The sequence below is a fragment of the Neolamprologus brichardi genome, unplaced genomic scaffold (genome assembly GCF_056152115.1).
Source record: "Neolamprologus brichardi isolate AB-2024 unplaced genomic scaffold, ASM5615211v1 NODE_ptg000080l+_length_49393_cov_1, whole genome shotgun sequence".
Lineage (NCBI taxonomy): Eukaryota > Metazoa > Chordata > Actinopteri > Cichliformes > Cichlidae > Neolamprologus > Neolamprologus brichardi.
Window position 1 is genome coordinate 24596 of NW_028270062.1, and position 24798 is coordinate 49393.

The following is a 24798-nucleotide window of genomic DNA, read 5'->3' on the forward strand; positions in this document are numbered from 1 at the left end:
TTCTGTGTGAGACAATTTAAGCCTGAATGAATTAAAATATGATCACTTTGTATTAACATTATAAGAATACCATCTCTATCATCTGCCCAGCACCAGCATGATTACACCTCACTCTCAAAAACTTTAAATGACATCACGTACCCTTCTTCTATAATCTCTGTTTGGAGGAGCCATTGCAAAATTATCCTGAAAAACATTTTTTTAAAACATGAATACAAAAAAGCTCCAAAATACATGCACAATGTGGTTTGGCAATAACTTGCTGAAATAAGCAAGGCTGTCTTTTAAAGCACATTATCTGGGTTTGGCATTGGTCGCTTCACAAGAAAATCATAATTTTTGTGTACAATACAATCATGAACACTGACTGTTACATTATGTGCTTGTAGTGAGATAAATGTTCCTCTCTGTTATTGAACCTAAAGGATGCAATATCCCCCCCAAAATTCAAAGATTAGCTGTGTCATGCCAAGCTGCCAACATCATCACACAACCAAAGAGTAAATACAGTAAAAACATTATGCATTAACACAGTTATCATTGGGAGCTTAATCCTTAAAATCTTCACGGCATGTAAACAGCATCACATACCCTCCTAATGTTCTCTCTATATCGAGGATCCGGCTCAAATTCATCCTGCGAAGCAAAATTGGCAAACACACATTATCCTGGTCAGTTTAGCTCCTGGTCTCTGATGACAGAGCCATGGTTATGTAACATTTACAGAGTGTAGCGTGCTATCAACTTGCTTTAATAACAAGAGGCTTTCTTTAAAAGTCATGATCGGGATGGTTGCTCCAAAACTTGCATATATAATGTATCATTGAATCTGCTCTCACAGATGTGTGGATCAACCATACTGCATGTAATAGCACCATCATGAGTGCTGGCTTTTCAACAGCGCACTGATAATGAGATCAATGGTTCATTTCATATTCAGCAAGAAGGACCCAGCATTCAGAAGGTCCAAAGCATGTTGTGTCACACCTAAGCAGCCTCGTAGAGCTGAAATGTATCATGCAATAACACCAGCACTACTGACAGTTTATCCATAACCTTTACTATTTGCTAAGGACACCAGAACCATCATAAACCCACCACAGCCTAAACCCGTTCTAAACATGATCACATACCCTACTAGTGTATTTTCTGTAAGGCTGATCCAGCTCAAAATCATCCAGCAAAACACCCCCCCCCCCCCCAAAAAAAACAAAAAAAACAAAAACATGCTCAGTTTACAGACTCCTTCTCACAATGCTGCAAGCAGGTCAGCACCTGGACTCTTTAAAAAGAGAGTCCTGCTCATATAATATGTGAGGAATGCTGTGCATTATTTTGCTGAAATAAGCAAGGGCTTTCTAAAAAAAAAAAAAAAAAAAAAAAGGGGGGGGGGGGGGGGCATCATCAAGATTGTCTCATGTGTTGCTCTGAAATTCTGAAATATGTTTTTGTTCTTCAGCATTACTGGTGCTTTGAAAGACGTGGGGATTACTCCTGCACTAATGCACTCCATAATGATTGTAAGCTTTTGAACTGTGTGCTGATAACAAGATGGATGGTTTCTCTCTTATTTAGCCCGAAGGTACAGCACCCAAAAGGAATTTTAAGTTTTACCAGTTTAGCTCAGTCAAACCTTCTCCCCATCTTAAAAAAACATCACATACCCTCCTAGTGTTAACTCCGTATGGAGGATCCAGCTCAAAATCATCCTGCAAAATGAAATTGGCAAACACATTTTGTTAGACACTCTCTACAGGGTCTTTCTGGTAATACCTGAAATAAAGACTTTTGAACTGTACGCTGATAAAACGATGGATGGTTCCCATCTCATCTAGCCTGAAGGTACGGCACCCAAAAGGAATTTTAAAGTTTAGCTCTGTACTGCTCTGTCACCTGCAGACTCGTGTCTTTATGCACTGCATTATGTAGTGACATAAGAGTCATGATTTGATTTGTCACACATAAATAGCCTCGTACGCCTAAACACAATGTTAATGTTAAACATTACGTAATGCTATAATTATCACTGGCAGCTTATCCGCCATCTCTTTTATCAGCTAAGGATTATCAAACCAACACCAATAATATCATAACACCTCATTTCTAAAAACCTTCCCACCAACTAAACAATATCACATACCCTCCTACTGTTATCTGTGTATGAAGATTCCACCTCAGAATCATCCTGCAAAACAAAATTGGCAAATACATGGTCTGTCAGACACAGTCTACAGGGTCCTTTGAATAGTGCCACCAAGTAAAATTACTGAAAACATTCTGGTAGCTCACTGCCCAGACTGTCCTGTATTTATAAAACAAAGTTTTGGTTATTCATAGATTTTTCTAAAAGTTGGTTATAGATATATATTTAAAAAAGAAAGAAATTAGTAGTAGATAGAAAAGCTCCTCTTTTTTTTTTTTACTAACATTTAACGGTTTATGTCTTACGTAACTGCTTTGGTGTAGTGAGAATGGCAATGGTGAAAGTCTTTAAGCTGTAAAACTTATGAAAATACAATTAAAAGTTTCATTCACATTTTCCCTTCCAGTGGGCTAGATTGGAGTCTTTGCTAGGCCATTTCTGCCCCCCTCGCCTTATGTTTAACATCGCTTCTCTATAAAACTGTATAATATCCTGCACCTTTAGTGGTGCCTACACAGTGGGGGGGCTTACCCATGCTGTGCGCACTAATACACTCCAATACCATCATGAGTGACGCTTGAACTGTACCACTTATGCACAGCTATGAGAATACCATTAACTACCCAGCGCTAATACTACAGCACCATCATTTCAAAAGCACCACTGCATATCCTCCTAGTGTAATCTCTGTGTGGAGAGTCAAAATCATCCTGCAAAACAATATTGGCAAACATGTCCTCAGTTGCAAAGTCTACAGGGGTCTCTCTTTTAATAAAGACATTACAGGATGGAGCAGTCTCTCAGCTGTGATCATACATCAATGCTCACACTGCAAACTTAGCACTCAGTGCGATGCGATCATCGGCGTGTTAGCAACCCAGCTCACGCGGTGCATCAAAGCTCCTCGTCCCATCCCCCGTCAGAAGGGGGGGGCTAATGTGAAGCTACAGGAATCCACCCCCACACGGTACAGTATCCCATGTCCACAAACCGACCCACAACATGAGCACAAGTTGCAGTTAGAGTTAGTGATGAGGTGGGAAAGGGAGAGATGATGATATTGAGACATCCCTCAGAAAGACGCACGCATGTGGTTAGAGGACTGAGGTGGACAGAGGTGGATGGATGTAAAAATTAAGATTAAAACAACTACTTACCAGTTTAGGGCTCTTCTTTGCAGGTGCCACTCCTGTGAAGCCAGACAGAGAAACGGAAGGGGAAAAAAAGAGAAAGAGAAAAATGTTACCAAAGGAGTTAGAACATTTATTTCACATTAAAATAAAGGGGAAATTAAAAAAAACATGGGTGGGGAAAAAAAGATTAACGCAGACTCCCCAACATTGTCACAACAGAGCAAATCTAGCTCTCGTCTCATTCTCTTTCCTTTCCTCTCTTTCCCTGCTTGATTTCATTCGCTCGCCCATCCGTGGCTTACGTTTTGGAGGAGGGGGGTGTGGGGGAGGTGGGGAGCAGGCAGCGCGATCTATCTGCATCGCTGCCGCGGCCAGCGTTTTGGCTTGACTGGTGCGGCAGAAGAGCGCGGCCAGCGCCGGGGGGGATAAGCCAGCGCTCTCGAGACCCTGGCTACCCAACGGAGGCGCGCACAAGTGAGCGTGTGTTTGAGGGAGGACGAGTGAGAGTTAAGGGGAAAGACAGGATCCTGGAAAGCACCTAAAGCCGGCGAATAAAAAGAAGATTGTCAAAGAGGAGAAAAGCAAGCTTTGCTCTGGAGTTCCTGGCCGTAGCATTACCCATGGAGAAGGAGTCCAAGATATTGAACATTAAATTATAGGCAACCGTCAGTTCCCCTCTTACTGAGACCATCTTCCTGTGTCCGCTGAGCACCACGCTCCGCTGTCAAAGGCTCCAACATCTATAGGCAGTTGGCGCGTCCTCCCAGTCTTTCCCTTCCCTGCTGCCTTTTCCTTTTTTTCCTGTCCCTGTTCCTTTCTCTCTCTCTCCCTCTCTCTCTCTCTTACTTCACTGCACACTGTCCTCCCTCCCTCCCTTTTCTTCCCTCAGCATCATCACCCTCCCTCCCTCCCTCTTCTTCTTCTGTACGCTCCATCCCAGCCTCCCCTCCCACCCCCACATGCTGGTAAACATCTATGCAGCTACACATGCACTCTCACAGGCAGGCGTCCGACACAAATCAAGGTGTGCTTAAAGTATGACAGCCACGCTGCTTCTGCCCAAGTGAGCAGTGACCAGAAAATATCGTTTGCAGCAAGATCGTTGACAAAGCGCGCACACAGACGGAAAAGACTGACAGATTACTGAAATACCAACACAGCTCGGCTCCGACCAGGTAAACGCGCTCCTTAGACACATCGCTCCCTCCCTCGGCTCCGCGTGAAAAAAGCGGCAGCACGGATATGAGAACGCGTGGAGGAGTGCGCGAAAGAAAGAAAATACAAGAAGTGTGGTTTTATTTCCATCTACAACGTTACAGTTCAGCAGCGAGTGGAGTGCTGGCCAAACACACGCTCCTCTGACATACAAAAGATGTGTTAAAGCACGCACAAGAGTAGGCTGTGCTTCATCTGCGAAAATGGGCCACTACTGTGTGTCAATCCTTTAGGGAAGCTGAGAGGATAACATCTTACATACACACACGCACACACACGCGCTCGTCTTCTTTATCTCTCAGACATCTGGGTTCATTCACAACTGACAGCTCCAGCTGTGTTGCGTCTGCAGTTCTTCCTTCTTTCCCCGCTACTCCCCTTTTCAAATCGATAGGAATCATTCATTCAGAAGTGCGAAACAATCTGATAAAAAAAAAAAAAAAAAGGATGCATACTAGACATAATCCCACTGAATCCCAAGGTTTTCTCTTTGGACCGAGGAGGCTGTCAGTCAAGGACTCAGGACAGTGTTTTACTATCCTTCATCTGTCCACTGCAATTGATCTGCCGCTGCTCCCTCTCAGTGCCTCTTAGCGGCTCTGCAGCCACACAAAATTCAGAATTTCATAATGTGCAGCACATGTTTTTTGCTTGCTTTTTTGGATTAACAGCTTTAAAAATTGAAAGACGAACTGAATATGTTTGTTATTTAAACAATAACAACATGAGAGGCGTTCTTTTTTGTGCTTGCAAGCTGCATAGCGATATTTCTAGTCTTTTAGTGATGCTGTACTCTAATTAGTTGCAAGATACTCTACTAGATGTTTTGACAAGCGTGCCACAACTTCCTCAGTCTTTTGTTGCCTTCGTCTCAAAACTCACTTAAACATCAAATTCCAGTTTAATAGAATGAAATCTGCAAGTGCATGAATTCCATTTAGAGTTTATGCTTTTGTTTCATATTCCAACTTTTTGGAGAAACTACATCGGATAGGAAAAACTGAGATAAATCAATTATTGAAATAAATGTCGGTTTCAATCATAAAGCAAATAAAAACAGGGAAAACACAACTGTGCAAAGGTTAGCTTTACATCTGTGGGCGTCTCTCAGATCAAAAGGGATTGTGGATGTTTGGGCCAACCTCCGGTCCTAATTACACACACGAGGAGAGAAAGAGCATTTTTAGACAGGTGGGCAATTTGGCCTGGCCGGCAGACTGACAGCCTGAGTGAGAGAGCTCAGCTAAATCCTCAGCGCCTCCAGCTCTCAAATAATGGACCAGAACCACTGTGGGCGCTTTTTCATTTCATTTTACTCTGCTTACCAAATCTTAAACACGAGTGGCACGAGACTCTTTTGTAAGAGCCAATAATCCAACTACTAGGATTTTTCTTTTTTATGATTGAAGATATCAACAGAGCGGCGTGAATTTCAAAGACAGGAAAGTAATGAACTCTACTGCATCTTTGAGGACTGTGACAGATTAATTTAAGTGGCTTGAAGTAATACTTTTGTTTGACTGCCAGAGGAAATAAAACACATGAAGTTGAGGGAAGATGACTTGGTTTTCTTTTCATATGAACACCCTGAGTTTACCATGGCAAAGAATTTTAGGCGAAAACTAGCACAGTTTAAAGTAAGAACTGTTACCAACAGAATCAATACATACAAATCGAAGCACTGACACACCAAGTCAAAATCTGTGTGCGAAAAATTCAGCAAAACAAGCTGCCAAAGGTGGGTACAGTCTGACAAAAAGCAGTACACCTTGTACACTACCCTGCAACAGATAGGAACTGTTGCACCAACCTGGCAACCCAGCAGTTACTAAACGGAAACCATTACTAAGCAGATTATGTTGTCTGTCCACGGTGCGTGTCTGTGTGTATGTGCTACTAGGTCTCGGCGAGGAGTGATGGCTTCCAACAGGCAGGTCCATCTGTCACCGTGGCGACAGTGCCTGGTGACCGTGGGGAACTGACAGATGGTCTCTAAGCAACGCTTGTTGTGGTGAGCTGCTTTCTGCTGTACAGTGAAGGAGTGAAAAGCTCATATCAGCCGTGTCCATCGGCATCCTGAGTGTGACAGTCATGCTATGTGCAGCGTTACTGAGGATCCTTCTATGTGTGCAAGTGCCAGTGTGGCTAAATAGCAAAGATGACCAGGTTGAACAGGTTAAAAAAAGAAAAAGAAAACACAGTGGAAGGTAACAGGTTTCCTTATGGGGAAAGAAACTGTCCTTTTTTCCCTCTTTAAATTAAAAATGGTGAACTGGGGAGTGTTTCTCTTCTAGAACTTTAAATCTGGGGTGAAATCCCCTCCTCCCCCAAATGCACACATCCGCCCAGGGGAGACGCCAGCGCAAATTATCTGCGGAGCATTGTCATGGAAACAAAAAGATGGTGCAATGTTGGAGATTTACGACTCGCCCAGTGGCTACAGAGGTGTGAAGACATGGGAGATTGGTAGGGGCTCAGGGAGCGAGAAAGGCTCACTTCGTCCCCGCCGCGCAACAAGCAATGATTCACCAACTCGAGCCCCTAGCGAGCCAAAAAAAACGAGCAGAGGTGAATCGTGGGCACCCGGTGGGCAGGCTGCTCCCGCGATCATTGCTTTTCTGAACTGCAATGCTGTTCGTTATGGTGCCACTGGAACGTTCAGTCAGCAGAATTTTTAATGCGAAGTGGGCAAAAATACAACACTTCCTGCCCATACAGTGAATTGATTTCCTGCTTTAGTCTGTGCAGGGAGCCATCATCAGCGTTTATCTCTTTCTAATGGCTGTGTAGAAGACTGGAGACACTAAACGAGTCTTATGAATGTGCGTGCCGGTAACTCTGAGTTTGTTTATGTAGGTTATGCAGTTTCACATAATTGTGTTCCCGTCTATCAGTGTGCGCCCTTAAAGAAAACAGATCCGTGGAGTGCTTTTTGACAGGAGGCACTTACAAGCCATCAGTGCACTTGCCCACCATTACGCCAATAAGAGCCATCTACTGTGACAAGGACCCACTTGGTGTTTTTACCTTCATACCTTCCTTAATCCTAAGGTTACCCTCCTTACGTTCCTTGCATGCTGATGGACAACACATAGGGAAACTTGTATTTAAACTGTGAGTGTCTTTAAGGGTACATGAAGTCACCTGCATGCTGCGTAGAGATAAATAAGGGGATTTTGCCCTCTTGCTATAACACCAAGGCATCGATTACAGTCTTTTGTGGACCCGGACATGCTGGAGTCACTCCTGTGACTTCTCTGACGTCCGTTACCCGGTTGGCAGGCACGCGGATGTTTTCACTGACCCTTGTGCTCGCTTTCAGATGAGGAAATTTACATCACTCGGTCCCAAGTGAACTCTAGTGGACTTGTGAATGCTGTTTCTAGGATGATTTGTAAGTGAATGCTAATAGAGTTTTCCAAGGAGCCATGCAGTTAATCTAAAGTCTTGGACACGTCTTTGGGCCCCTCATTTATTCAAAGGAAATAAAAGAAAGTAACTTTACAGGCAGCGGGGGGTTCATCAAATACTTTGACACATGAAATAATTTAAACCTCTTGGCTGTTTCACTCCTGTAACCCGTTGCTTGCTACGGAGAGAAAGGGTCCATATCTCACTTTGAGAGCAGAGACGCAAGAGGCCTGATTGCCAAGCAGGGACTGTTGTGTCACTGATGATTGATGAGTCATGAAGCAGAGGGAAAGAGAGGAAAAGACAGAGAGCAGAGCATCATGGGGGTTTCTACACTGCTCTTTCATCATCTCTCTGATCTTCTGACATCGTTCCTGCCACCATTTTTTTTCCCCCTTCTCCCCTCATCCACTGCGGCTCCAGTTAATTAAAGGAAAAGCCTAAAGCCTTGCCCCTACGGTAAGGGACTCCATGGGCTCTGTTATGCTTTACGGGTTTTTTGCTGGTTTGTTTTTAGGCCTTTTGTCCCCTTAGAGGAAATGGTCGCAGCAAATCAATACAAAGTTGTTTTCACTGATTAGATTTATCCTATAATTAAACCTTTCCACAGTGATTTAAGTGGTGTCTTTCAGCATGACAATGTCCTCATCCATAGAGCTCGAGGAGGTTACTGAATAGTTTGCAGACTATGATGTAAATGCTGGTAATCACATGATATACCTTTTACAGTCACCTGATCTCAATTCAATTAAATACCATTGAGTGACTTAACACGTGTTGCACAGCACTGTCCACCACCATCAAAACACCAAATGAGGGAATTGATTGATACACTGTATAAGTGGTTATTTAATGCTTTAAAAATAAGTAATTCAATAACCTATTTTGTTCTGGACATAAACTGCTGTGGATGCTGGGAGGAGGCGGCACTGAGACAAGAGCACGCAGAGCAGAAGGGAGAGAATTTTCTCCTCTAATGGTAATTTAATTGGAATACCAGAGGAAAGCGCCATCAGAACTTATCAACAGCCAAGGCATGTTGTTTTTAAATTTGTTGGAAGAAATTTTTTAATTTGTTGAAGCTTCCGAATCAAGAACGTCACAAAAGCCACTGTATCCAAACCTTTATTATTAACCTTATGATATTTTTGTCCTCCTTCTTATTTCTAGGACATCAAGAGCTTTAATAATCCCTCTCAAAGAAAAAAACTACCAAGAAATACATGAAACTGTCAGCTTAACAACATTCAAATGACCATTTTCATGATTTCATTGTAATTAGTATAACAGATTTCCACATTTCCAAAACTGTCCCTTGTATCTGGGCTTCTCCACTGTTCATACAGTCACTTTAGCATTCGCCTTGACCACAGTGGTGTTGAGAACTCCCTTTTTATGAGCCAGTTTAAAGTATTGTTTTCCAAAGTCGTTCCTCTATTAACACCTCCGGTTTTTCCACCATTCTTCCGCCTCCCCCTGGCCTGTGCTGCCAAGCTGCTTCCTGAGCGAAATGTGGGTAAAACCTACGCTTACATTATGTTGTCAGATTACAAGTAACAAGCTGTGTCTGTGCTGTTAGTCGATTACTCACACCCTCATCGGGCCTGCTTGTTTGCAACCCTATGCTCATTTGCGCTGCCATTAGTAAACTACATTAGGTTATTATTGAGCTGAAGTGGCTGCGCCTGTGTTTATAAATTTACACTCTGTTAATAGATTACCCGGAGGACTTTCCACTCCCATTGCTTCCATTTGCCCTGCTTAGTGAATCAGGCCCTTAATGTAAGTTGATTTTTCCATTAATTTGTCATCCAGAGGTACGTATCCTTCCCCCTTCATGTACATTGGTATGACCAGTTTGCTGCTAGCCCAGCGCGCATTACCGTGCATTCCTGCCTGGATTTTCAAACAGGTAAAAAAATGAAAGAAAATAATGCAACTCTGCATCCATGCTGAGACAAATAGACGTAATTTTTTTTTCCCTGAGCTGACTAATGACACGAGCTGCCGGAGCTGCTAGGAAGCTATGTTTCAGAAAAACTGCACCGAAACTAGTTTTCACTGACAAACAGCTATACAACAGGTGTATGCACTCCTATGGACAAAAGAGAGTGGGGTAATGGAAATTAGCATCTATGCAACGGCAAGACATCAGGGGCCAAAATGAATTATGCTGGTGCATCAGTGAGGGCAGGAGAAGACAGGCAGGGGAAAATGAGCCCATTACAGGAGTGTAATTAGACAAATGAAAGCACAATGGATTACAAAACCTGACTGAGGTAATAAATCATTCCTGCGCGCTTATAGGAAGTACATGACAGAGTGTCAAGTGTCTAAAACCCACTATTTAACCTACGAAGCACTGTTAAAGTGTCTCCACGCTGACCCGTTGCATGGCTCTTCCTCCAAATCTTTTAAATGAGGGAGAGAGGCAAGTGAGAGGAGGGGCATACTGTTGCACGCAGCGGCTTTAACGAGTTTGCTTCTTCGCGCGCTAGTCCTCAGGGATTGGCTCCCATCTTTACGTGGGCGAGCAGGTGTGAATCTCCATCCTGGCAGTGGGGGAACAGAAACGGAAAAGGAGGGATGGAGGGGCGGAGGAGAGGTGGATTTCCACCAATTAAGGCTGAACCAGAGTCTTTCTGCCTTTAATCTATAATTGGATGCATGACTGTTCATGTTCATGAGACTGGCTGAGTGAATGCCTGTAAGCAAGCAGCGTTTGGTTGGAAGGAGAGAGACACAGAGAGAGAGAGGGAAGCAAAGAAAAGACGTATGTGTATTATAAGCAAAGCTGACATCAGGACCCCAATTAGAGGCCGGTGTGCTTTGCTGCTACTGGTGGAGTGATCCTGATTGAGACAGCAGTGAAGAGAGTGTGAGCAGGACAGTAATTAAGGCACCATGACTAGAGCCTTAGATGATGTGCTCCCCAGAGTGTAAATGTAAAAAAGAAAAAAAGAAAGAAAAAAGAAAGAAATACACATGACAAGCGAATGATGAACAGCAGCACAAACACAAACACACACACACAAAATGTGCAGCCTAAACATGCTTAAAGACTCTAAAGGATGGGAAACGTGTGGGAGGAAGGGATACACAGTGGGACACAGTGTATATCAATAAGCTTTGATGGAGAAAAAGGGACCCAGGTATTCGCTCATTCTCTTAAACTGATTTAGTCAGCCATAATATCTAAACAAAGTCTACTCATCTATCCTGCCACAAAAAGGCCATAGGAAAAAATTATTTGTCCAGTGAGAACACATTGGAGATGTGATCAAAAATGGTGCTAAAGCAAACATTCAGCGAATCAGTTAGCGGAGAATTAATTAGGGAAAAATGAATTGTCAACGATTTTGTTAACTTCAAAGTGTCATTGCTTAAGTTATTTATCAAGACAATAAACATTAATAATCTGGGTCTTCCAGTATTGCAAAGGTCAGAATTTGATCAGAATTTGATTAAAAGCAAGTTACACCTCCCATCACGATACTAGATTGGCGCTACATCATGCTCACATACCAGTATCCCCTAAAAGAGCTGGAATTTAGTTTTTGGGTTTCATGTGGTTTATTCTTGACTAGCTAGCACCCAGGAGAGAACCACTGCTGTGCACCGGGTATTTTTAGTTGTCTTTGTGAGTTTATTCTGCAGGCTGCTGTCTGTTTAAATGAAAACTCATTATATATTGATTTCAGATTCACGGCCAGAATTCCAGGAAACTTAAACTTACATTTTTTTTCCTTCTTTTTTTTTTTTGATGACTTTTATTCTTGGATAGACTTCATAGCTTCACAGCTCTCAGAATTCAATTGTTGGAAAGACATGAGATTTCTCAGTACTAATGTCAACATGACTGGAGTATTGTCATTTCTGATGTCTTGCTTTTAGGAACAGAAACATGAAAATCAACATAAAATGCAGTCCAAAGTCACAAAGACTGATTTCATTTAAAAAAAAAAAAAAGTTTAGACGAAGAAGGTGAAGAACATGCACTAATCTAATTTGTACCTCTGCTGTCCTATTTCTACATTAAAAGTTAGATATCTGATGTTGGAGCCATCAAGTCAGCGGATCACTTTCTAATAATAATCTGAAGGAAATGTGTTAGTTTCCTGCTTTTGTATCCACCCCTTTGTACAAACTCTAGTGCAATAAAAGCCACCATAAAGAGCAATCAGTAATGTTGGTTCGCTTAAAATGCTCCTCATACTTTATCCATACCATCCTTGGGTTTCCTCCAGTATCATTCTACTGTCATAGTCTGTCTGTGTCGATCGCAGCCAGCCAATGCATTTACAGAAGCCCAATTAAACTGACGTCTGTTTCCTTGACAGCCCATTAAGCTCCTGCCTGAGATGAGATGAGGCCGAATCGCTTTACGCACTTGTGTACACAAGCGTGATGAGGAAATACTACTCATTACCAAAAGCCAGAGAGGAGGGTAGAGAAGCCGTTTGGTCTGTGCAGTTTTTGGAAGGTTTAGCCATTTGTTGAGAAGTCAGACAAACAGACTGTGGCAGAAAAAGATTGAGATACAACTTCAGAAAGAGAAAAAGAAAAAAGATTCCATGCGAGATTACAGTGCGAGCTGCCTGCCATTCATCTGACCAATTTCCCTTGGCAGTTCTGAGCACTTAACCTTATGACGGAGATAAACTGCATGCGTGTACACAAGACACACACAAAACCTTTTAGTAACTAGAATTAATAAGCCCTAAAGCAAGCAAAAGGAGAGTCTGGCAGAGAAAATGGTCCAATTACTTGTATCACACAGGGCGTTTAGAGCGGCGGAGGTCTGCGCGTCTGAGGGGGGATTGGAGGGAAAATACCGAAATTCAATCATTTCAGTTTTATCCTATTCACAGTTGCTTTGTTTTCATTTAGTGCCCCTGTGCTACCGTGATTTTCAATCAGAAGCCATGACAAAGGCTGAGTGGCGCACGGCGAATTACAGGCATTTACACGCGGCTGCACCATTTTCACAGCGCTAACGTTAACCGGCTAGCACCGGATCTTTTTTACGTTAAGGGCAAAATGTCGCGGGCTTATATCGAGGCGGAGAGCCAGGTGGGTGGATAAAAGGCATGCCGGCACAATTGGTGGCATCTTCAAAGTGATGAGCTTGAACGTGGGACTACACTAAAACCCCAAAATACACTAGACATTCTCTCTCCCAGCAAACACAGCAAACAGAAACAGAGCAGACTGCAAATGAACATGAGCAGAGACATTCTCGCCCCTTTTCTTTTTGAAAAGGGGCGAGAATATTCATACTCTGACCTCAAAACACCAACTAAACCTGAATTTCTCTCCTCTGTTTATCGCTCTTTCCATACTTCTCCCATCTAACCTTTTAGTCTTCTTTCTCCACTTCCGCCTGCCTTCCATTTCAGGAAAGCAGCTATAACTGGCTTGTCAGAGCCGATAACTGTAAACACCTCGGTCTCTCTTCACACTACACTACACCACATCCTCAAATGTTATTTCAACTTCCTCTGCGGCTCCTTCCTTACCGTAATTATCCTTCTATCTTTCCTCCTTTGCAATCCCTTGTATGCTTCCACCCTCTATTTGCATGAATAAATAAATGTGTGTCAATAAAAGAGCTCTGTGAGCGGGAACAGCCCGTAAGGCAGAAGCCTATTTTTTTTTTTTGTCAACAGCATCAAGCAGATGCATGCAAAAGGTTTGTTTTGTTTTGCGCTGCTTCAACATATGGGCACATAACTCAGAAACTGCTGCATTTCTACTTGACACCTGCTCCCAACACGTTCATCATCTCCATCTGCTGTCACAATTTACTAGACGAGTGACAAATTTACCGACACGGCGAGTGAACGCAAGGAGAAGTTAGCCTTCACTCACCTCTTTGCACCAGCATGGTGACCTCACTGCCTTTGGGACACTTGCTGAGCAGGTCAACCACCTGGTTGTGGGACATGCTCTGCACATTTCTCTTGTTCACCTCCACGATGATGTCGCCCTCCCTCAGGCCGCGGCAGCGTGGGTAGTCCACGATCTGTTTCACTCTTTGCCCCCCACCCCCGGGACTGTCAGCAATGGTGAATCCGAAGCCCTTGTCTCCTTTCTCCATGTGTACGGTGATGAGCTCTGGCTGCGTTGCGATGGATGAGGCCAGGGTGACTACATCACTAGGGTAGCCATGCTGGGAAGAGGTATCAGAAGCCACCTCTGTGGAGGGGCTGTGGGGTCGGGGGAGGCCGTTGACGGGGACCCCGCTGTTGGTTGGACCATTGTTGTTGTTCTGACTGCCGTGGCTGGACGGCGAATCGTAGCTGTTAGAGGTCTCCTGGCCGTTAACGATGATGGGCTCCTTGTTGTCAAGGATAGCCACTGAGGTAACCAGGCTGGTGTTTGGGTCGTCGGGGTCAAAAGGCAACGGGTAGCCACGGCACAGCTCCAAGTTGACCATGGAACCAATTGGAATCGATTGGAAGATCTTCACAACTTGAGCATGGGTGTAGCCGAGCACACAGGTGTCGTTGACGCTCACAATCACATCACCTTAAAGGGGTGAGAAAGCATGAAGTCCATTTATTTTTGTCAAGTAGAAAATCCATCCATCCATCAGTATCCAATTCAGGGTCACCTGATGCAGCTACCCTTTGTTAATAATAAATACAGGATACTTACCAGTCTCCATCTTGCCATCAAGGGCGGCAGGGCCATCTAGGACTAGGCTCTTTATCTGCAGGAACTCATCTGGCTCATCCCCTCCCACAACAGTAAAACCAAACCCCCTACGACTCTTCTTCAGTTTGGTATTTATGAATGTCCCCTTCAGCTCAGATCGGTTCCTGGTAAAGAAAGGCTTCCCTCCTAAAAACACAGACACAGATAGCTCAGCTTTCACCACACTGGATGCCACAACAGATACTCAAGAACTGGGTTTAGCAGTAGTTGAATTCAGTTTGCAAAGCCCTGGGGCTACTAAACCTCCTCAGGTAAAGAATTATTGCTACAGTGAAGAGCCTTTGCTCGCTTGTGTCAAACCATCTCTGCGCAACCATCGCAGCAGGTATCATTAAATGCACAACAAATCTTCTGATTGGTGTTTGTCTTGAACAGGCAAGGACAACTGTCACTGCTTGACGATTGCTCACATGGTGCAAACAGGTCAAAACAGACCTATTACAATAAAATGATTAATTAGGTTCAAGGGAATGAACAGAATCATAAGCATCAAGTAAAACTGACGGCTTAACTGATCCCATTTGGCAACTACATTAAAGGTTCATATAGAAAAGACTGAGTATGGTTGAATGACTTTCTTCAGCACATGCAACTCAGTGAAACATTGAGTAAGACCGGAAATAAGAAGCCCGAGTATAGACATGCAAAGCCTTTAAATCTGAACTCATCTACTGTCATCGCCACTGGAATCAGTCCATATTATCTTTTTGATAATAACGATCATTTATTACTTATAATTTTAATTTACAACGTGATGATGTGATGGGACAAAAACAGTTTAGACAGGAACTTATTTCAAAATAGTATGACACTTCAGCTCTTTGTATGTCTAATATGCAGGCTGCTGTTTGCTTTCACTGGCGGTTTGGCATTTGAAGACACAACAGGCGCACCAGATATCTGTAGCCTGAATAGCAATGACATTGCTTCAGATGAAGGTCACATGACAGTCGTGTTCGCATAAGCGATGTCTCCGGCTTGTTTCAATCAGCTGCTGAAATCTCATCTGAGAAGACATCTGTATCACTCCACACTGGTTGTGAGGGTTTAACTGAGACACATCTAAATGAAAAAAATTTGACAGTGATCTTGTGAAAGAACAACTGCTCAAACGACATCTAAACTCGACTCTCTTTTTCTTGACTTTGCTATCTAAATATACGGCATTAAGGATAAAATGTATCCTTTCTATCAGGAATGAAAAACAAACATATGAATACACAGGCACAGGCTGAGCTCCGCTTCTCTATTAAAGGACACGATGCATGCCAAACGCACAATACTTCGGATACACAAATGATTGAGAAGATGTTGGCAGAAAAGAAAATAAGAAGAGAGAGGATGATGAAGACTAAAGGAACGTCTGTGTGGTGACCTGCAGCACCACATTAGGTTATGGCAGCGCTACAGCTTACGCATTCAATGAAAAATGCATTACCCTTGGAGTCGGTCTGTGCCCTTGTGTTTTATTGTCTACGTGCATGTGTGTTTTCATGCTCAGTGCCTTTTGAATTGGATTTTTTTCCCCTAGACTAGGGAAAATGTAACTAAACTGTGTGCTGATATGGGTGGCTTTATCCACCAGGGATCTAGAGATGTAAGAACAGACCAGGAAGCGGGAGGAACATAAAAAGCAAGTGTGTTAGATTAAAAGATTTCAAAAGTGATGTCTTTCTATGGAGTAATATGGAGTGCCGGCACAGTCGAGCTAGCAGGAGTTTGAGACTGGGGGTGTGGGGGGAGGGGTAAGACAAAAAGATGGACAGCACCAAGCACCTAAACCAAAGCAGAAAGCTGGGTGGGACCAGACAAAAGGCAGCGAGACGGCAAATGTGCGCTATAAAATAAAGAGATCGATGAGGGAGAAGGAAAAGGCTGCCGACAAAGCAGCGAGAGAGAGTAAGAGGGAGAGACAGGGTGAGGCAGTTAATTCTCTGCCATGGCTGTGCTAATTAGACAAGCTGCTAGTGGGAGGCCGGTATAAAAGGAACTGGCAACCAGGAGAAGGAAACCCACTGTAACGGCGAGACTCTCTATTTGTGTGTGTGTGTCACTAAATGATGGGTGAAATCAGGCCATTATGTGGAACAACACAGCAGAGGTTTCCTGAGAATCAACACGTTGCCACGATAAACACAGGCAGAGGGACATTTATGGAAGGGCACTCGGCAGAGCGTGTCTTCGTAAAAGTATGCAGACTGGACGAAATTTTGTTCAGTGCACGTGTCACGCGAGTTCAATTTGACTTATAAAAAATGCACGATGTGATTTATACAGAGAGAAGCTTTATGGTGTCAGTTCAGTTCTGGTCCTCCATCACGACAACTCAAACAGGGCCCGAGGCGCTGGCACAGGAAAACAAACTAAGCTGTAAAAGATGAATTTTGTTTAACTTATAATAAGTCGCTCTGGGTAACGCCGCCTGGAAACAAAAAAGTTATGCATAATCCTCATTTCGCTTGGTTGCGGGCTTTAGCTCTCTGAGGATGACAACTTACGTTTTTGTCCCATCGCGTTGGGCACTGCGGGCCCTGTCTGAGGGTCCCTGTAGGTCTCCTGGTGGTTGGCAGCATAGCTAGCCAACGGAGCCCCTGCCATCGTCGAGTCTTCGATCCATTCTGCAACAGCGAGAGGCACATATTCTCGAGATGGAGTCTAGACAGGTGCAAAGTTGTCCTACCTGAACGAAACTGAGGCTAAGACAACACGTCCTGCTGTGCTGTGTGCTTGCAACAAAGCAAACGCAGCTCCGATGAAGCCGACAGAACTACTGTGCAGCGTGTTAATTACAGCGGATGAAAGATTGATGTGAAGCCTTCTACCCACTACAGATTCATGTTTCACTACTGAGCTCAGTATGAACACAAGCATTAATATGGTTTCGCATCTCTCTTCTCAATAAAACTGGTGGTGTGGGAAACCAGAACAACTGATTCCCTTTCTCTTGACTGCCTACCACCTTTGATTAATCACCTTGCTAGACTGCAGTTTGTCATAATATTCATAACAGATAGATGAAGTAAACACGTGTTTTTTTTTTTCATTTTTATCTTTTGCAGAGAGATTCATCCTTCAATTGGGGGAAAAAAAATCAGCAGGTGAATCTAATGTTTTATGCTGAATGAGCAGAATGTGGAGTGCAATAGGAGAATTCCCTCTTGAGTTGACCTGCATTTGCAATTAATTTCACTGTAGGGTGTCCTGTGAATATGCAAAGAAAGGAGGGTAAGAGCATCACTGAGCTACCCGTTGCTTGGTTTTGGGCAGCTGTCTCAGAAGAAGTGTTTGGGAAGAGTTCTTATTAGTGTTACAACTGGCAGCAATTTATTAAGTAACACAAAATTAAGGGTCTCCACTCCAGCTCTTAAGCAGGCAGGTGGGAGCCAAACTTACCTGTCGCTACCTTCGTCCAATTTATAACAAGCAAACAAGAATCAAAAGGTAGCACAGAAAACTGAAATTAACTTCAAAAAGGCTGCGTGGTGCAGCCGCAAATAATAGTTATGCCTTTATGGGAGGGCACTTAGCAAATCATAAGGCAGGAGCTGGCAGCAAAAATAAAACTGTAGCAGTAATAGGCATTGGCAGATAAAGTCACACTCGCTCATACTCACACAGACAGACACGCAGAGCATGCAGGCAACTCATTTATACACATGAATAAGAAAGAAAGAAAATGACGCCCCCGGTGGGGGCTTGTGAACGAACCTCGGATGTAGCGCTCACCTTCAGGTGGCTGCTGGCTCTGGGGCTGAGGCTGCTGAGGCTGCTGCTGTTCCAGCTGCCTGCGCTTCTTAGCCTCTAGCACCGGATTTTCATACTGGGTCTTCCTGTTGATATGACTTTGGGACGGTGGACGGAGTGGATGAAAAGAACATAAGAATACAGAACAAGATGTAAGGGGAGGGGGTAAAGATCAGCAGGAGAGCACAGCAGGGACACGGAGAAGAGGATAAGGTAACAGCGGAGCGGGAGAGGGTCAACAAAGGGCGAGGGGATTGGGGTGGGGAGTGGAGAAACATGGCGATAAGCTTTGATTAATACATGGTGGCACAATGCACACACACCCACGCTTACACAGAAACCTCTCTTTGAGATGCACATGACACAGCCGTGCCTACAAATCACATCAAATAAATCCTTTTGTGCTGATGGCTTAATTTCGCTGAAACCACAAATATCTTTCACATTACAGCCTGGGAGGTTTCCTACTAACCTAACTAGCACTGAAAAATGGAACCTGAAAGCGCCACATTATACAGCAAATGAAGGAAACTGTGAATAATGTATATTAGAAAAAATATTGCAGAAACAAAGGGGGGGGGGGGGAGAGAGAGAGAGAGAGAGAGAGAGAGAATGCCACAGCCTTGGGCCCACAGGTGCTGCTTTGAACAACAAAAAAAAAACAAACTAAAAAAAACCTGCATGAAACATATTTGTATTAATGCTGAGGCCCCAGGGCGTCACACAATATGAGATACGCACATATGTGCTCGCACAAACACGCTCGCTGCGTATTTTTGTTCATTTTTTTCCGAATGTTAATGACACAAACAATGGCCTACATTTTCCAGGACACAAAAGGACTGAAATAGCTGAAGCAAGAATCTGGCTGTGATCTCTTCCATTAGCAGTCAGGTTAAGAGTTTTTGTTGCTTGAAAGAAAAAAAAAAAGAAATGTGTGGATGTACTTCTATTTATGCACACGAAGAAGAAGCTGGGAGCTATTTCTAGATTTTTCTGCGACGTCAGCCTGTGCACTTACTCAACATAGTAGACTCCATACACTGGATCATCTATTTTCTCCCATCCTGGAGGAAGTTCTGTAAAGAAAAAAAAAAAGATAATGAGACAAAGGAAGTAAGTAAATCTTGACTCGCAGGAAGCCGTGTATTGAGCCATTTGAGGCAAAGCCAGGAGAGACCTTTTGCCACGTCATTGTAATCGGCCCGTCAGTCAGTCTCCGAGGCCAGAGCAACTCAACAGCTTCACAGGCTGTCTGGCTGTTCTCACCTCTGTCCCACTCACAATGCTGACATTTCCACCCATCAGATAAGAACAGAGCAAGACCCCCATGGGCACAGGTGGATGTATGAATGCGGGGAGGGGGGTAGAGAGATGAAAGGCACATGAGAAGGAAATCATGAGAAGGCAGTGGACAGGAGCACGGGAAGTGGGAAGAAATACAGGGAAAAAACGGCAATGAAGAAGAGGCGGGTAAAGTTATAAATGACAGGAAGCAGGTGGAAAATTCCAGGCTTAGAAAGCTTTGTGCAAAATACATTGAAGCTAAAAAGACATGTACTAAATTCTGTGAGATGATTGGTTGGTTTCTGAATGAACGACTTCTCTTCTTTTCTTTCCCCTCATACAGAAGAAAAACAACATTGTACAGAATATCACACAGAAACACACGTCTCTAATCAGTGCGCTGGAAAGGTATGGTCGAAAAGTACCTGTCCTTGGCTAAACAAAGGCACCGAGGCTCTTTAGTTTTCACATGGATCGCTAAGTGTCTGGTAGAGATTGTTGCAGATTTTACTTCACATTGGTCTCTTTGTGGGCAGAATTAAAACCGGCTTGAGTAGAACTGAAAGGGACACTGTTCACACTGATGTAAGCACACGTGTGCGAGCGCTAAAACACGTGAAAAGGTGAAACTCAAAAAGATGACCATAGAAAGACATGAATATGGTGCCAATGTGCAATCATCCAGTGGTGCAAACTTGCTGCAGCGCAAAGCTGTTATCTTCAACAGAGCCATCTGATTCACTTCTCCAGCCTGATTACAGCAGCATTGATTACTGGCCATCCTCCACACAGATAATGTCACAGGCTTCTAATTGGCTACAAACAGATTGTCCGGTAATCCTCTCCTTTCCTTTGACCAATAAGTTCTACATATTATTATTATTATTATTATTATTATTATTATTATTGTATATATATATTTATATTTATTCATACATTCTTATATATTTCTATACTGTGTATTTTGTTGTACAGTTATTTTATTTTCAACTTTAATTTATATATTTTATCTTATTCCTTCCCAGTTAAATTTACCCTTTTAAATTTTCATATTTATTTCCCATCTTATTCATAGCCTTTTTTTTCTTTAGGTCACGAGCAGTTGTGTAAGCATTTCACTGCATATCGTACTGTGTATGTGACAAATAAAATTGGAATTTGAATTTGAATTACCCCCAGCCAATTTCTGCTCTGCCCTGCGTGCAAGTAGATGGTAATTACAATCATCCAACTTGGAGAGCTTCCCTCTGCTTTTTAATAAGGAGGACCTCGGCTAGAGTGGAATCAGCTGCAGATGCAGACACACAGAAACACGCCGCCGCGGTCTACATATTAATTTATCATTTGTTAGTGAAACCAGAGCCAACAGCACCGTGCGTGTGAGCGGCTCGGGCTTCTGTGGGTTCCGTCTTTTTCTACACCTGCTGAAGTGCATCTAAAAGCACAAGCGGCAAAGAAGAAATGCAAGGTTACGGGAAAGAGATGTCGCGAGGGTGAACGCGCAAGGCGAGCACGGTAAATTATCATTTAGATGTTTTGAACTGGAACGTTAAATGGAATGCGGTCCCGCCTGGCGTCACGCAAAAATTCTAATCACCCACGTTATTTCACACTGCACTAGTTCCACTCCGGGAGGACCACCTGTGTGTGTGTGTATAAGCGCAGAGAGAGGACGTTCTGTGCTGCAAACCTACTAAAAGCCTGGCATTGGTTTCGCTGTGTTTGCAAACACAGATGACAACAGCAAAGACAAAGGGAGAGAAAGTCGTCGCTCATTAAGCCGTGTTTTGCTCTCACCCCGTGTCCCTCTTCCCACTTTCTAGAACACATTGTGATTTCGAGGGGGAGACGAGCGTGATGAGTTACGCGTTTAACTGTTCGCATCTCATTCTGTTGATACAGAGCTGCGATTGATTTCTCCGGAGGAAGAGTCTGCCACAGAGAGGCACTTCTTGTGCACGTGGGTGTACGTGAGAATTTGGGCATGCGTGCCGGCGTTCATAAAAAGGCTTTCGTCTGCTCGTCTCCTTCGAGAGCAGGATTTAATTGCGGTTTCTGTGCCCACCTGCATCGGAGGGCGCCGATCGATAATTATTGAGCACGTTCATCCAGTTGAGGATGTCTTGTGGACAGGGTTGGGGGGGCTTGTCTGACCTGAAGATTTAAGCGCTGTTGATGCTTAGCAATTGGAGTGGGTTTAAAAATAAAAGAAATAAAAGGGTGATAGATTCTCCGTTTTCCTTGGCAGCATCTCATCAACCTGTTTGGATCTGGTGTGCTCTCTTTTTCCTGCTTTTATTGCTTTTTGCTGGAAACACCTTCTGCTGCTCAGGAAAAAAAGAGCTGGAGAGACTAAAACGAAGCCGTTTCTCTGTAGTTGAACCTTTTCATATTACATTTAACCATTTTAAACAGTGCTAATATAGAATATATATTTACTAAAGCAGTAATGACGGTGATGAAAACATACTACGTTCATACAGATTTTCATCACAGTATTAGATGTGGGCGTTTATATTCTTCCCCCCTTGTATTGCACCGTGCAGTGTGTACCCCATGACCACATGTCAATCATTATTCTGATATATTTCCTCTAATGGAATAATTCATTACAGGTGCATAACATGCGGGGCATCATCTCCAGACACCATTTATCCTGCACAGGTGGACTCACCGCTCTGTCTGAGAGGCTAGTTAGTCTGCTGATGGGCATCAGAACAAAGAGCCTGTAGCTGTCTGGCTCAGACAGGCACATTAGGAAACCATCATTACAACAATCTTCTCTGGATCAGCTTTTTGCCTCTTATGCCTGATATGATGGCCTTCTGATGTGGGACTGTTTTGTAAGGCTGTGTAGTGTGCACCTGCATGGCTGGTGGCATGTGGGTTTGATGACAATTATGTTCAAGGCCGCATACAAATGCACATTTAAAAATCCCACGTACTAATGGAAGGGCAGACAATTGTCATGATGTGTCATTTCTGAATGATTAAAGTCACAGTCACCTAACTGATGCATGTCAAAAAGATGAGAGAAGTTCCTACCTAGGTCATTATCCAGCTCCTCTGTATGTACCCCTTCTACTCAGTCGAGTGGACGGCACAGCAGCGCCACAGGATTGTTGTTGGGAAGGCAAAGGCAGGAGGGGTGGATTGAAGCAGAAAGACAAACATCTGTGAGTTAGGCGGCTGTAATAACAACATCTGGACACTGGGTGGCAAGATTTAACCAAAACCAGAGCAACAACCTCTGAAAAACCATGTTTACTAAAATCAGGCGGCACTAAAGACTGGATCTCTGAATGTGGTTTGACACCATAATGGAGTTGAGCTTGTGACCTTTTCTTTTTCTGTATACTGTAACAATAGACTACAAAATTGGGGAAGGCAATTAATGGAAGGTGTAGGTCTTGTTGCTCCAAGAACCAGCTGGAAGAAGAGCAAAGGTGGCACCAGCCAGTGGACTGCACACCTTTTTCTGTGACCCAATACTGACACCTAAAGACTAAAAGGGTGAACCTCTCAGATGTGTTATGAGAGTATGAGGTTTTGGGTACGGTGTAGAAAAACATGCTCTAAACAACGGAACAAAACAAATGAAAAAATTTTAGCTTACAGAAGATTTTGCACAAACATTGACAGACAGACACATACCATCATCTTCAGATTCTTCCAGGGGTTTCTGAGGTTTGTCCAGGCACCGAGGGTCTATCCAGGAGGTCGTCCTTGTATTGTGGCTAAGCAGAACACACAAGACAGGCCAGACAAGACAAATTATTAGAGGGTAGCTAATAGACGTCGGAAATTTGACCCTGAAACAGGTGGAATGACTGATTTATAAAAAAGGAAAACGTGACACACGGCACTTGATCATTAACTGAAAGCCCTGAAAGTCAGGTCAATTAAACCTTAACGATTAAACAGGAAACATTTAAATCTGAGCAAAGTGGAATGCTTTTACCATGTTAATAATAGTAAAAAAGAACATTATGATTGTTCATTTTAATGGGTGTAGAGAAGAATAACACAGCTGGAAGAATCCTAAAAAGAAGAACAATATAAACATAAGTAAGTTACACTGGATATTTAAAGTTTTATGCCTAATATTAAGGAATTTCAAATCTATTAGAATCTGTTTGGCAAGTAACAACAGCAAGGAGTAAGGCATCATAGATGGAAAGCATGACCAGGTAATCTGTAATAAATTTCTCTCTAATTCTCTATCTTGCAGACTTTAAATTGGTTAAAGGTTCATGGCTGCAGGAGCGATGCAGGAGGAACTCTTTGGTATCCTGAATTATGCTTCATGTAGCCGCTGGTAATGTACGCTGCATTCGTTAAACTTTCATGCTTCCTAAAGCCTTCGAGTACTCTCCACAGCGACACACGTCTGTCACATTAAGATGAAACCTGGATCTGGTTTAGACGGTGCAGATGACGGTTAATACAGAAAGAGAGTCAGCCATGAGAAAATGTGTCGCGTTAGATAAAGTCATGTCCCATTTTAAACAGAGTTTAATCAAAATGAAAGGAAGCTTCATTCAGCCACATTGACAGTGAACACTGATAATATCTGATTTAAGAGTAAGCACTACTGGAATCCGACCTTTGGTACTTACTCTATAAAATAGACCTCTCCGTTCTCGGTATAGGCCATCTCCCAGTTGTCGGGCAGAGGTCCCAGCGGATCCTCTGGGGGAGGATGGCTCAGGTGAGTGTGTGTCTGCTGTGTGCTCTCCGTGGTGGCCGGTGGTGAGGGGGTTGTCCCAGCGTAGGACAGGTCACTCTGGCGGGGGGCGAAAGGGCGCACCGAGTGATGAATCTCGTCTAATTCACTAGAGTCTCCTGGAGGGACAAAAAACCCAGAACACACACACAGCCTGGTGTCAAAAATCTTTCAACTAAAGGACGCCAGTAACACTTTCAAGGAGCAACAAGTAGCTGTGAAAACAATGAGTTAACCTTGGGACAATGGTGCGCTCCATTTCAAGCTGGGATTTCCAAGCTACCAGTTGTTAACCGGAAAGCTCCCACCAAACCCAACTCAGCAATCCAACATGGCAGCAGTGCACGTAAACATGAGTGAAACTGTAAAACTTGCAATCTGCTGCACTACTGTTGTGTATCTGTGACTCGCTGAATGAG

General features: G+C 43.5%; 1 protein-coding gene across 1 annotated transcript in view; it reads right to left on the minus strand.

Annotated features, from left to right (window-relative positions):
* Nucleotides 1–24498, minus strand: part of LOC148095497 (membrane-associated guanylate kinase, WW and PDZ domain-containing protein 1-like) — a gene marked incomplete at its 5' end in the record, with an annotated part of 49026 nt that extends 24528 nt beyond the window's left edge. Inside the window, 13 exons of the mRNA XM_087837058.1 lie at nucleotides 142–186; nucleotides 592–636; nucleotides 1665–1709; nucleotides 2141–2185; nucleotides 3301–3332; nucleotides 13774–14433; nucleotides 14563–14748; nucleotides 17121–17240; nucleotides 18331–18464; nucleotides 19388–19445; nucleotides 22699–22734; nucleotides 23308–23390; nucleotides 24273–24498. Coding sequence (XP_087693184.1) covers nucleotides 142–186; nucleotides 592–636; nucleotides 1665–1709; nucleotides 2141–2185; nucleotides 3301–3332; nucleotides 13774–14433; nucleotides 14563–14748; nucleotides 17121–17240; nucleotides 18331–18464; nucleotides 19388–19445; nucleotides 22699–22734; nucleotides 23308–23390; nucleotides 24273–24498 — 1715 coding nt within the window. The remainder of the gene's footprint in view (nucleotides 1–141; nucleotides 187–591; nucleotides 637–1664; nucleotides 1710–2140; nucleotides 2186–3300; nucleotides 3333–13773; nucleotides 14434–14562; nucleotides 14749–17120; nucleotides 17241–18330; nucleotides 18465–19387; nucleotides 19446–22698; nucleotides 22735–23307; nucleotides 23391–24272) is intronic.
* Nucleotides 24499–24798: the final 300 nt, after the last annotated feature.